The 13,549-nt window shown below is 43.7% G+C and overlaps 3 protein-coding genes across 6 annotated transcripts in view; all 3 read right to left on the bottom strand.

The window, feature by feature from the left end:
- Positions 1 to 698, bottom strand: part of LOC108630508 (cilia- and flagella-associated protein 61-like) — a 3,131-nt gene extending 2,433 nt beyond the window's left edge. For all 4 annotated transcript variants that reach the window (XR_003389890.1, XR_003389888.1, XR_003389889.1 and 1 more), the window contains exons 1-3: positions 494 to 698; positions 312 to 434; positions 137 to 249 (exon numbers count right to left, since the gene is read on the bottom strand). Coding sequence is in view for 1 of the 4 variants with exons in the window: in XM_026818409.1 (XP_026674210.1) it covers positions 137 to 249; positions 312 to 434; positions 494 to 672 (415 nt within the window). In the remaining 3 variants the exon portion in view is untranslated. The remainder of the gene's footprint in view (positions 1 to 136; positions 250 to 311; positions 435 to 493) is intronic.
- A 39-nt stretch (positions 699 to 737) lies between these two features.
- LOC113463811 (cilia- and flagella-associated protein 61) lies at positions 738 to 5,045 on the bottom strand. The gene is made up of 9 exons (XM_026818380.1): positions 3,323 to 5,045; positions 3,102 to 3,262; positions 2,916 to 3,042; positions 2,517 to 2,855; positions 2,026 to 2,279; positions 1,701 to 1,957; positions 1,366 to 1,619; positions 1,090 to 1,306; positions 738 to 1,001 (listed from the first exon to the last, which is right to left on the bottom strand). The coding sequence occupies exons 1-9, from the start codon at positions 3,397 to 3,399 to the stop codon at positions 753 to 755; spliced, it is 1,935 nt and encodes a 644-aa protein (XP_026674181.1). The 5' UTR covers positions 3,400 to 5,045; the 3' UTR covers positions 738 to 752.
- Positions 5,046 to 6,301: 1,256 nt separating this feature from the next.
- Trc8 (TRC8 ring finger protein) lies at positions 6,302 to 13,410 on the bottom strand. The gene is made up of 4 exons (XM_026818401.1): positions 10,017 to 13,410; positions 9,592 to 9,932; positions 8,874 to 9,241; positions 6,302 to 8,796 (listed from the first exon to the last, which is right to left on the bottom strand). The coding sequence occupies exons 2-4, from the start codon at positions 9,812 to 9,814 to the stop codon at positions 7,456 to 7,458; spliced, it is 1,932 nt and encodes a 643-aa protein (XP_026674202.1). The 5' UTR covers positions 9,815 to 9,932; positions 10,017 to 13,410; the 3' UTR covers positions 6,302 to 7,455.
- Between the last annotated feature and the right edge of the window lie 139 nt (positions 13,411 to 13,549).

Below are 13,549 nucleotides of genomic sequence, written 5' to 3'. Positions count from 1 at the left end.
GAAAAATCGAAAATTTTTTTTTGTTGTTTATTATTAGCAATGTTCTTCCGACGTCTGATTTCTTTTTAAAAAATGCGTTTCTAAAGTGCATAAACTTTTGGGATTGACTGTCTAGCCAATACATCCTTAAACTAACTTTCGTGTTGAAAATTGTCTGTCAGATCTTGCAACTTCTGTATACAAGCGGCAGCTTCGACATCGTCGTTGATCGTTATACAATTCCAAGGTGTTTCGCGATCCACGAATTCTCTATTTAGAATTCGCAAATTCATTATTCCATCCTTTCGATGTTAGAATCTTTTTTCTTTTACCCTTTTTTCAGTTCTTCTATTTCCTCTTCGAAGCGAGGTCTTTGGTACTGAAGTCCACAAGTCAGGATTAAATAATCGTACGCTATGTTCCCTTGATGCATCACCGCTACGTACTTGTCTTTCCTATCGATTCAGTAAAAATCCTTCTCGGTTCGATTTGAAGATCGCATTCTTTTTTTTACCTCTGAATCGTTGCTACGATGCCGTAAACGACGTTGATCCAAGAACGGGTAGGTACCAATCGGTGATAATTTCGACAATATCGACCTCTGAAGGGTATCATACGTGCGCTCCTTTCATCGGAATCATTGTCAAAAGGCAAACCGTGGGGCGATATCAGAGTCAAGTTCGTAAATCGCATGAAGCTCTGTCTGAATTCGGAAACGATCGTTCGTGCGGCAAACGGAATTAAAAACTGAAGGCAGATCGTTAAGGCGAGATTTACCCGAAGGCAAGTTGTTCCACAAAAGCTACGCCGCAGTCTGACGCTCCCACTACGACGATCTTCGAGTCGACGTACGTAACAGGGATCATCGACAGCCTTGGCGTCGTCATGAACAGTGAGAAGGGTTCAGTTTCTTGCTGAGGTTCGTCGGTTTCCTCGAACTCATGATACTTGTAGACGATTCTTTGACGAGGGTGCATGGGCACCATGCCTTTCAAACAGATGGTCAGAGGGTGTGTACGAGTCTAAACAGGTATAAATGTCTCTCAGAATAAATTGTTCATCAACGCTTCATCATCGTTCGCAATTTTTGCGTCGAATTGACAATTTTACCAATGCGCTTAAAGCGCTTCCGGTGAGTCGATAGAAAAGAACCATCATATTAGTGAACCGCATGATCTCGTTAAAAAAGTGGGCCAGGTGAATAGAAAATATTGGCATGAGAACAAAATGGAGGATACGGCCGTAAGCGTCGTGCCGTATATTCTGCAACACGATGTAATCTTCCACATGGTACCGCCGCTTGATGTACGTGACTTCGTTCTCGGAACTGGTTCAATGTATTCATCGTTCACTTTTTGTTTGAACCTTGTAGGAAATCAGGATTACCGAATAATCGCCACGCCGACGATCACGTCCTCCCATTGAACGACGTAACAGTGCAAGTCGGTCCGTTCTTCTTTCATTGACTCGTCGAAGTCGGCCAAGATCTGTTCCGTTTTCGGAATCTTCTGTAGAAGCTCCTGCACGTCCTCCCGATCGCAGAGCCTGGCTTCGCGAACTTTCGGTTGACCCAAGAGAGCCGCGCGATGCGTTATGTGCAACGCCATTGGATAATCCTTGTTGCATCTCAACGGGACAAACTACATATATTCAAGATGAATCCTCGTTTTTCTTTCTCGTTTCCAACGGGTTTTAAAATACCCCGAAGACAAAGGACGTACCATGAAGTGTTCGAGTAGATGAATGAACGGATGAGAGAACGGGACGAGTATCGCGCAGTAATCCAGATTAGGAAAACACTCGAACGCAGCCTCTACGAAATTTCTGCTCCATCGCCGTTTCACTTGATCCCGCATCGAGAAGATTTCCAAAACGAACGCGTTCACCTCGCCGTAGTATACTGGCTGCGACGGGACCTTCACCTTGTCCGACTGTAAGACCGCGTCGATCTCGATCGACTCGATCTTCGTCTTCCGTTCTTCGTTGCCGACAAAGGATCGAGTTTTATTTCGAAATTGGAACTGGATCCGGATCGGTTCGACTCACGTGGAATGTCGTATACGGAATCCATGAACGCGGTCGTTACTGTCGGCCGATACGACCCGTCGATCGATGGCAAATAGCTGAGGAAAGTCGTAACGGACATATCGAACAGGGATTTATCCCCGAAGGGATCTTTTTCCTGGGCGGTTGCTTGTTTCGGTACTGCAGGCATTACCTCTATGGACACAGAACTATTGGATGTCGATTCTGATGGGTAATGGACATCCTCCATGCTTCGTTCAGGGGAAGGTGTGGAGCTAATGCAGTTTGTATTTCAGATTTATAAGTCCCGAGGAATAATGATTGATTTTTAACCCTTTCACTACGAAAGGCGTAAATATACGTCCTTAGAAATCTATCGATATATACACATATGGTCGTATATATGGACGTATATGGACGTATAATGCGCCGTCCATATTAATAGATTATTCCGAAATCGCGCCGCAGTGAAAGGGTTACTGTGTCTAATTGAGTTGGACGACTCGAGTCACCTTTCTGGCGTTTCCTTCCGCGGTTTCCTCGAGAAGAACGAGAAATACGTTTCGCTGGCTGGTATCATGTACCCAGGCGGGAAGTAATCTTTCTCGTGGGGTTTCCTAAGACCGTTGTACAGCACCAACTCGAAATTCTCATTCAACGCGTTCACGTCTATATTACTGTTGAGAAACATCACTCCTGTGGCCAGACCGTCCTCGTCCTCGGAGACGATCACGCGTCTACAATCGTCGGGATAACGAACCATCTCGCTCACGTAAAACTCGCCGTAAAACTCTTTCACCAGAATAGACTCGTCGTCGATGATCGGTACAACGTCGTCGTTGTCCTCTTCCCTGTCGCGTAAATCAAATCATTCGCGCAGGATTCGTTTGGAGGAGTTGCGCGTAACTCACACGACTCGACGGATTCTGAGTCTGGGATTCTTCAAGTGGCGTTCGGTCACGTAGATGGACTGTATGGAAAGTCTGTCGGTGGTACACCTGGGTGGTACTCTGATCATTTGCCCTTCGAACACGTCCGCTGGAAAATTACACCCGTGACCACACCGGCGGCGGTGTTTAAAAGATCGAGATCCTCACCTAGAATGATCTGAGGAGGAAGCACGAGGATCACGTGCTGCAGATACGAGGTGAAGTCGAAGAGCCCGGTCAGAAGGTCTTCGTAGAAATGACCGGTGTATCGTTTGTCCCACACGAGTAGGTGCAGAAACATCGTGTTCATCTCCGTCACGTCTTCGACCCTTTTTTCCGAGAGGATGGTTCGTACAAAAGTATCACACGTTCTCCGTAAATATGTTTACTTGTACGAAGCGTAGATCCAGTGCATCCAGTCTTCCGGAGGCACTGCCGGTACGTTCGGATAATTGCAAAGGCACATGCTTGAAATGACCTCGCTTTTCTCGTTACATTGCACAACCGACAGGCAGCTTTTCTCGCTGGAAACGTATTTTTTACTCGCGCATTCGATAGAACTGGCTTTGTAGAATTCTCAGATTGATTCATCGATACAATATGCGTCCAACGTCCACGTCCCCGAAGATCTCATACGTCTCCGGGCGTATCAGCCGCTCCACACTCGGGAGATCCGCGTGTTCCATGCGTCTCACGCCTAGCACTCGTGACGCAGGATCCACGGTCTTCCTTCCGAGGAAGTACGCCTCCGCATCGCCCAGCCATATGTCCATTATTTCGGAAGATCGCGACGGTAACCACGAAATTCCGGTCAATAGATAGAATTTTCAGTCTCGCTGCTACTTTCGTAGAATAGCAGTTGCAGCTTGTCTACGCGCATTTGTTCAGAGCTCGTGTAAGTAAGTGCTGTCGGCGTTTAGCGTACTTAACTCGATGCAAATGCTCGCTCGGTAGACGAGAATCGGGCGCAATGGGAAACGATCGGTCGAATTATCGCGAGACCGTGGGAAAAGGCTCGGCGTATGCGCCCGACGAGGCGACCGACTTTAACGCCGGCAAAAAAGGTAATAACGAAACTCTTCGAACGATTTAAACGGAGGGACGAAGTAATTGCTTCGCGTTCTCGCTCCTCTCCCGTCTTCGTAGCTCGCCTGCTGGCTTTCTTCTCGCGGCGTTAAGTCGCGTACACACAGAGAAGTTGTCTTTTGAAATTATTGATGGAATTGCGGAAGCCAAGTGTCGCGATCTCATCGATGATCGACGTCAGTTTTTCATTTGCCCGCCGCGGTGAACATCACGGAAGCTGTTCGCGTTATGCCGACACGTGCACGCGTCGTGTTCCACTCGTGAACGAGTCATCAATGATGTTTACGATACGATGTACTCTGAGTTAGAGACGTGATGAATTTCTGGCGCGTTACCTGTTCTCCTTCACCCTCTGTGCGAAACAATAAATCCTACCGAGAATTCGGCGTGTTTCTCAGAAGCACGGTTAACGACTCGCGTCATGCAAATCTCGAATATTGCACAGCTGGCACGAACGTTTTGGCAGCAGATCCGGGACCGAGGTTTTGTCTCGAGGCGATTCTCTACAATTCATCTGAAACGATTATTCGTCGTCGAACCACCGGCTGAGCGTTCGTTCCAAGCAATTGAGAGTAATTAAACGAAACTCGAGTAGATGAAATTAGAAACGAAAGCGAGCGTGCACACGTGTACATGTGCACGCGTCGCATTCTTCTAAGCGGATTAAATAGATTTTTTTTAAACAACAGACCTTAGCCTGTTTAGAGACGAACATTAATTCTGGAGTGTTTCAGAAAAGTCCACGACTTTTAATTCTACCCACGTGACGATCGATTATCGTCTCCGAGGAAGAAAGGCTCTTCTTTGCTTAGAATCCACAGCTTCGTTTCTAATTAACTCTCCGGCGATCTGCCGTCTGATTACACGATGGCAGCGTCGCGGAAGAAACGCGGCCTCGGAGCACCAGAGAACGGAGCTTTTATTAATAACTGCAAGAAACGCGGAAGCACCCGCCGTCGCCGCGACGCTCAGATCGTGACTCTTTGTCCGGCCACGCCGTAGTATTACGCCTTTTCACGCTTCTATCGACTTACTGCGATCTGAAACATTCCCAGGAGCGGAAGTTTGCGGAATCGTTAAATCATCCGGATCGATGCTCGTCTCATTTAGATGATCTATGAACAATGTCGGCCACTGATCGCAGTTACGTTAAGCGACGCACGAATTTCCGACTTCGCGAGATGCACACACGCGTTCTGTTACTTTTACTTTTACCCGGTTCCCACAATTCTTCCTGCGGTCAACCGAACACGCGATACTTCGTCCCGGAAGAAGGGTAAGAAACCGATGTTTCGTCTCGCTGCATCCGAGATATTTCACGCGGCAGGATTTATTCAGAGCACGGATCGATTCAGTGAGATGCGATTAGTAGAACCGCGCCGTGAATCATTGCCAATCGGCATTCTCGTGCTCAAGCATCGTGACAAAGGGAAACTCGATTTCTCCAAGCTCCACAAAGCGTTTTAATAATGTATCGTTGAAAACGCCAGATTACCACGAGTTTTCTCCAAGACCAAATTGAAATTCGTTCCGGAACTTCGTTATTGGTAACGACACCTGCTAAACGATCTATCGATCGCGAGGAGAACTAGTATTGGATTTTTTTAACTCGTTCTTAACGATACGTCGCAAAACGCAGTGTTGTTGCGTCATTAGTCGGCTTATCTATGCCCAGGTAGCATAAGCTAATTAACACGACCGAGCGACTTGGCTCCGGAGCTGGTTTACATTGGATTCCGCTCGGGGTGAACATTTTGCATATTTTCAGTCGCTCGAGTTAATACGTGTCTGGAACCGGAGGTGAACCGTTCAATTTAACAATGATCGCTGGAACAATGTCCTCGCCGCGACGTGACCCGAGTAGGAAAAAATGCATCTCCCCTCGACTGGCTGCCAGCGGAGCGAGCGAGTCAAAGTGCAGCTCGCGTCGCGCGATTCTCGATGGACCGTGACGATCGTGTACAGGTAAGTTCTCGTATTTTTCAATAGAGAACAGGAAAATTGTTTTTGGGCTTACCTGTTGCTCGGTCCGCAGTCGATCGTGTCACTTTCGGAGAAGAGGCAACACCCTCGCTCAGCGGCTGTGCGCAACGGACTGAGATCGAGCCAGCGGGCGGCGGACTTTCGGAGATCGGGCAGCGGACTGCGAATGTGCGACGTGAAAGAGTGCTCGAACAGAGAAGTGGGGAACGGACCGAGAAAGTGTGTATATGCACATACTCTGCGGTTCCAGTCGTTCGTCGAAAATTCTCTACGTTATCCGAAATTCGAAGGACAGCGACGTTTTAAAAATGTAACATTTATTCGATATGATGTGATCTTACAAAGAAATGATCGTACATCGTTCCTTAAATCGTGTAGTAAATAAATAATGTTTTGTTGCACTAAATGAGCAAAAGAAACTCATAATTTTCGCTGTTATTTAATTATCACAGAGGCTCGTGGATTCGACTCGAGGCGACGGAGAAAGAGTGTTCCAAGTTCTAAGGAAAGATAAGGGAAAACTCCTTAGATATCTACGTTTATCATCTACTCGACAGAAAGTATGTAGTAAAATGCGCACGCGATATCGAGATAAAAAATCGTACACGATATTACATTTTTAATTATCAACAAATTTGGTACCACAGCTGATTTCTGCGACTAATAAATACGATTTTATAAACTGCGTCTGTAAACTTTCCCTCTATTGATTTCAAGAAAAGAAGGTGAAGGATCGTTAATCTCATTACGTTTTGTCGTGGCAGCGTAAATAACGGGATAACGAGCAGCGCTGTTCGCAACTTATTCCTGTTACCTCCTATCGCGTCTGTTGTTCGATTCGACGATCTCTGGTAGAAAATTGTTTGAGATCGGAGAAACGATAGGCAATACCGGTGCAGTCTTTGATAGGCTTAAAGTAAACGATCTTCGCGCACTGAGAAAAATACACGATAATTCGGCTGATCGCAAGGATGTTCATTCGAATGAGCGAGCTCTAATTTGTGTCAAATGGAAAGGGAACGTCGATATTTAATTGTAGAGTGAATTGAATGTTAAAATTGGAAGAATAAGTACAACGTGTGCACGGAAGCTTCAGGTCAAGAAAGAAATTTTAATAGAAGAACGCACGATATGCGCAAGCATTCTTAATCGCGAAAATCAGAAATCCTCTCTGGTGTCCTAAGAAGTAAGCTAAAAAAATAAATGGTAACGATACCGATTGTTGCGGTTCGAAGCTCTTTCAGTGGTAGATTTCATTCGACGGATGATGATCGCTCGTTCCGAGCACTGAAATTTGAGCTTTGAACTTGAACGATACGAGAAACGAGACCTTTTTTCCCCCAGGCAAGATTTATCGGAGATCGATGTCTTACGAATTTGTAAGGTGTAGATTCGTAAACAGTCTGTCCGTGTTGTATATGTACGTATCACAATGTAACTACGACGCGTCTTTTCACCTGTCCTCGTTCATCTGTTGGAAGACGTTGTCTTCGCCGTTCGGTCGCGCCCCTTGCTCGATGACGATACCTTCGTTTCTCTTATTGTTCTGGTTGGTCTCGACTTTGTACAACACGTCGTGGCACAGCGGGCAGCGATCCTGCACGTACAACCACTTGCGTAGGCACACACTGTGGAAGTAATGATTGCACCGCGTGATCTTCGCGCTCTGCATCTCTTGGTAGCAGATCGCGCACACGTCATCCAACATCCGAAGCTGTTCCGCCTTCGCCTCCGGCAGTGAGTTGATCTTGTTCACGGCCGATCGACGTTTCATGAACACGCGCCATCCGGCCTGCGCCTCGCACCAGATGTTGAAGTACGCGTGGATGCACATCATTATAGCGCGGATCGTCCCGCCGGACTCGAACACCAGAATCCAGAACCCGTTGAAGAAGAGGATGATGCCGAACGCGAATTCGATGGTGTTCCCGAACGATCGAATTATGTATACGCAATCGTCGAGCTGTTCCCAAAACACGCTTCGGTAGGCGTCGATTAGGAAGAGCGAGTAGATTGCCAGTGAAACTAATACTTTTACTATCACCTCGACGCTGAACACGGACACCGCCAGTAACCACGTGCTCACGGTGTAGTGAGACCAGAGGAATATCAGCAACGAGACTGGGAAAAGTATCAGAAACACGCATACACCTAGAGCGCGAAGATGCCGATGAAGCGCCGGATTGTGGGACGCGCTCAGCGACATCAACAATGGATTCACGATGTTGTGAACGCAATGTAGGACCGCCGTGAAGAGTAAACAGAAATTGCGACACAGCCTGACCAACCGTTTATCCTTGTCCAAACTCGTCAATCCGGTTTGAAGAGCCAGCATGTAAAATAAAATCGCTGACACGGTGCCGATGCTCTTCTCGTCCCCGTCCTCCGTGAGAAGCACCCATTGAAAGAAGCAACCGATATAATGGCATATGTACGAAATTATGCTGGTCATTCCCAGAACCGCCGTCAACGTCTCGCAACCATTCACTAAGAGAGTTTTCATCATCATGTAGTAGTTGAACGTCTCTTCTCCGTAATGATTCGCGAGGATCTCGATTATTTGTCCACCCACGCGCAATATCCAGAACATGCGTAACACGCACGGTACGTTCAACCGGAGCCATTCGGTTTCGACCAACGCGGACAGGCCGTAGTTGCTTATGAAGTTGTGCGCATGCTGATAGCCCGTGTAGATCGTCTTCAACATCGTGATACCATTGTACCAGATGATAAACTTGCACACGGCCAATGGAAGAAGCGCCGCGAATACCGGCGCGTGGTAAAGCACTTGCGTCTGAAACGACATGTATATTCAATAGGTTGCGTACGTAGGCGTAATGCTCTTTTTAATATATTCATTAGTAAACTCACCGGAACTGGGCAGATGCCCAAGATAGACGGTGCCATAAAACTTAGTATAAGAAGTTTTTGGAGAATCGGATGCCTCGGGGCGAGATGGAGATAACAAAAGAGACTGGCTAACATGCATTGTAACGTGTAATTCTGTATTACTAGGAAGCCAGCTCCTTCATTAAAAAGGATTTTTAAGTCAAGGCGTAAAATACTGTCGAGTATGCTAGGCGTGGAATCTTGCGTGCTTACGTATGAGATAATAGCTTTCATTGTACTAACATTTGACCAATAGGACACAAATATTGCTCCCACCGGTATTAAGTATAGATACACCATTATCAGATGTTTCGTCCATAACATGAATGTACATATTGCAGCAATGCATCCTGAAAAGTAAATTTTCCTCTATTCATTGGTTTTTTTTATTTACTCTGAATCTAGTGGCTTCTTTCGCATATGTTCGATGGTCACGGAAAAAAAGAGAAAGTACAAATACTACTGTGTTACGTGTATTCGTTGTGTATTCGAATTCTTTGTCAATCATACAAGTATAATGATTCTTTTTACAGATACAACGACCCACACGAATTAACCCCACTACTGTGAATATAAAATTTTTATTCTACTACTGGTAACCATGCGAATTTCTTTAAATGCATACCGACATTCTCTGACAGATAATTATGAACTTGAAATAGTCGATTCATAGAATATGAATAAATTATTTATATCTTACCTATGCAACAACAAAGGAATTTCAGCACGATTATGAAGTACGTTTGACAATAGAGGTAACGATATAGATATTCCGAATAGGCATGCTCGGTATTGTCTAGTACTACATTTTCGCTAGAAAATCCAAGTCCGATCCTAAGCAGCTCGTCTATAATGAATAAAGGTGGAACTCTAAGTATAACATCCGTAAAGGCAGAAAGTCTTTCTCGCATAGATGCGTCCATCGTTTGTGTGTTCTATTTTTTCCTTGTATGTATTTCAAAGACGATGTTTTTGTCTTTATGCAGAACGAGAATGGTCTTCTTCTTGATGTAATGTAGTTCAGTTCGATTTATTTAGCACCTGAACCAGAAACATTAAAAATTTGAAACACGCGTATTTCAATTATACTTTGCAAGTGAACTGTTGAATCATTTATTAGCTCACCTTCGAAATAATCAACTTTGTAGTTATCATATTCCTGGATCACATTTATCTTGACAAACAGATAGGATAATTCCTATTATTAACGTCGGTTAAAGTGTAAACTTTGAGTACTCGTAAATTACACTCGAGCCATAATCGACGAAGGAAATTAACGTAGGAATGGCCTGGACGGCGATGCGCACAGTGGAAGTTCAAAATTTCGTGGGATCAACGTATCGAGCTTGATCCTGTCGCGTATTTAGAAACGCGTGAGACGAAGGTTCAAAGGTAAAAACCGTTCTCCGATTGGTGATCAGGGAAAAACACTGAACCGTTCGGAACGTTACGGGAAAGTCATTACCATCGTACGAGAATATTGTGACAACAGGTAGGACACGTCAATTTTCGGGCTCCGTATTTCTGTCAGACGTGTTTCTTCCCTATTCGTTGAAAATCGCGAGTTTCTTCCTCGTGCTTGGTAATCGCGCACGACGAACGTTAACCGAGACGCGTGGACGTAATAGCGACGGATTTCAGACTAATCTAAGTTGTTAAAATACGCGTAATTTTCCCCGACGTAAAACACTGTCATGTATACTTTCGAGGTTACGGTGGAACATGCACAAAGAATTTGAACGATTTGGCCAGATGTCGCCATTGTCAGACTGTCACTTTACAAATTGTTCGGATATACAATATCTATCATTTTTATATAATACGATTTAATAATAGTTACGTAATAAACTTTCCTCGTTACCCGTGCTATTCGCGTATAATCTAATTACGTAATAATTCTGAAACCGATTTACATTTACTGCTATGCACACCTGACGGTTTATCAGGAACGAAACGTACTTGGAATAATTCGTGCAACAGACTGTTACGAGTTCATTCAAAAGTTCTTACGTGTTCTTACCGTATTCATGTGCTAATATATAGAGCATGCAGAAAATAAACTGTATATATACATACATATGTACATGTCTACGATCGTAGATTCCATATCGATAATTTTATTATGCAAATTCATAATTTTATTGTTAATAGTATCATGTACTCTTCATCGTTCGCTCGCAAAAATAAAGTGTTCGACTCTAATTGTATTACAAAGATGATGAAAGGAGGGGAGAAACGGGAACGAGGGAGATTAAGATAAAATCGTTCCAACTGATTCTGGAAGCATACGTTCGATCTCGATTGAAACAATACTGAAAACGCATTCTTTTTTTTTAATAGACATCGAATACCTACGCAACCGGTTTCCGCGTGCGCTATCCATTTTTCTCAAGTATAAATTAGAGTTTAAATTATACGATTAAAAAACATGGAAATGGTTTATGAGGTTTGCACAAGTTCGAGTAAAAAATCGAATAAAATCCGCGCGTCCACACCTGACGTATTCGATGTTTAAATGCGCGTATCATTTCGTCCCGAAACAAAGTAATAAATAAATGATTATATAATCCATCTCCCACTGTCTCTTTACAGGCATGCAACGACACAGACCGTGCAGAATACAGAATATCCATACTGTCATTCGTTCACATCTAGCTACCACGTAACTTATCTATTATGTACCTCGGCGCAAAATTCATTCGTATCTTTGTAAATTAAAACGAATCTTAATGCGCTTAACATACGCTATCGTAACGCTACAATTATAATACAAATGTCTTTTTCAATTGCGATTACTTTTTGTAGATCCGCGCCATCCTCCTTTTATCTCTTTCTTGTTCCGACATCGTTTCTCAGATCTCGTCGTCGATCTTTCCGCTCGCACCGTTTTATATATTAGCTCCGTTCTTAGTTTTATCGTCCTTTATCTTTCCTCTTGCAAATAATCGTTTTATCTCATGAAATTCTAACTGCCACTCGTCGCTCTTGGTAACGCTGGCACCTATTGAGGCACATTATGCGGTACGATATAAACCCGACAATCTCGGAAACGTTCGACTACTCATCTTTAGACCGCGGACTCTTATACGAGACTAAACAGTCACATTTTTCATGATTTTTTTTTTATTATTCTATAAATGCATAAAAATCCAGAATCTACCGATCGCAGGAATCGAACGTCTCCAAGATATTCCAACTAAATGACGATCAGGTTTAATGGTAAAATCAAAAGTAGGTATGAAAATTATTGTTAATCGATTGCTGTTGGATTTCGACAATTTTGCTCATTATTCTCATTTATGCTTTACATCATTCTTCTCGCTATCTAAAATTACGTGCCGAACATCCCGCGATTCTTTTAAAACATTTCCGCAGCATAAACTATCCGGTTAAAATCTGCACCGTGGAAACATACGTGCGTACGACGTAATTTGAAAAGTTTCGATAAACAATTCCACCGGTCATTTGCCTTATTTTTTTTCTCTCAAAAGAGTGACGCGAGGGTTACAATGTAAAATAGGCGGTAAAAATGACAATATCTTTTATACGCGTGTAAACACTATGGCACGATTCTTACTAAACACGATAGTGGATACCATAATTGTTCTTTCTACCTAACTGCGTGTTATTAGCGAGAAGAAATGAATCATAGGGTGCTAATCGAAGAAAATGTTTCGCGCGACAGGTTGCAAGATCTCTGATCGATGTTACGAAAAAACTTCTTATGTACACGTGAATGTAAATGAAGTCCCGAGCGTGTGTCCCAAGTCTCGCTATTGCAATTCCGCCGCTCTCCATTGTACCTCACGCAAGACAGGTAAAAAGACTCTTACGTATTCGCTATAAAAATGCTAAGTATGGACTAATAATACGTGGTACCTTAATAAAAATAGAGCTCCAACATTCGGGTAGTAATACAATGACGTTTATTATATCACAACGAGACAGGTCCTGCGTGCTAAAATTCTACTCTGCTCAGCGTTCTTTCTTTTCTTTTTACGTAAGTCAATTCGGATTGTCCGATGCACGGATGCAGCGATGATACGACCAGTCGTAAGGCATTTCTTTTTTTTTTTGTTTCGAATAGACAAACTCTCGGAGGGATCCGTACGTACACCTCCGCGTTTCGTATCAAGCAAGCGAATACAAATTGTATTTTGTTCTTCAAATCAATTTTATATCTAAGTTGTCTTCAATGAGATAGTTTGCCGTTTTCCTCGGGATTATCATCCGTTTGGTTGAATCATTGGATTTTAAAAACGTTAAAAGAGGAGCCGTAAGCTCTTCGTTGCATACTTCGAACAGCGTCTTCGACGGTTTCCGTTAATTGTTTAATCGCGCGGACAAGTATAGTTTTATTTCCGGTCAGTCGACACGATCAATTTAATTCGCAGCCAATTACATAATCGACATCATATGCTATCTAGCTTACGGAACAAATTAAAATTGAAATAACCGTAACTAAAACCTGCATAGCAGTTAACAAAACAAACAAGTAACGCAGAGTCCCTACGATNGTAATAATGTTAATATTACTTAATTTAAGGGACCGCGAAATTCGATCTGTACTCCAGCAAAAAGATCGTGTTTCTTCTTGTTCGAGCATGAGACGAGCCTCGCGGGATAATTATCCCCCTTCGCGCGATAATATCCACTTT

Source organism: Ceratina calcarata, unplaced genomic scaffold, assembly GCF_001652005.2.
Source record: "Ceratina calcarata isolate Rehan_Ccalc_2016 unplaced genomic scaffold, ASM165200v1 scaffold78.2, whole genome shotgun sequence".
In the NCBI taxonomy this organism is placed as follows: Eukaryota; Metazoa; Arthropoda; class Insecta; order Hymenoptera; family Apidae; genus Ceratina; species Ceratina calcarata.
Note: the sequence above shows the minus strand (reverse complement) of the source record. Positions and strands in the feature narration are given on the sequence as shown.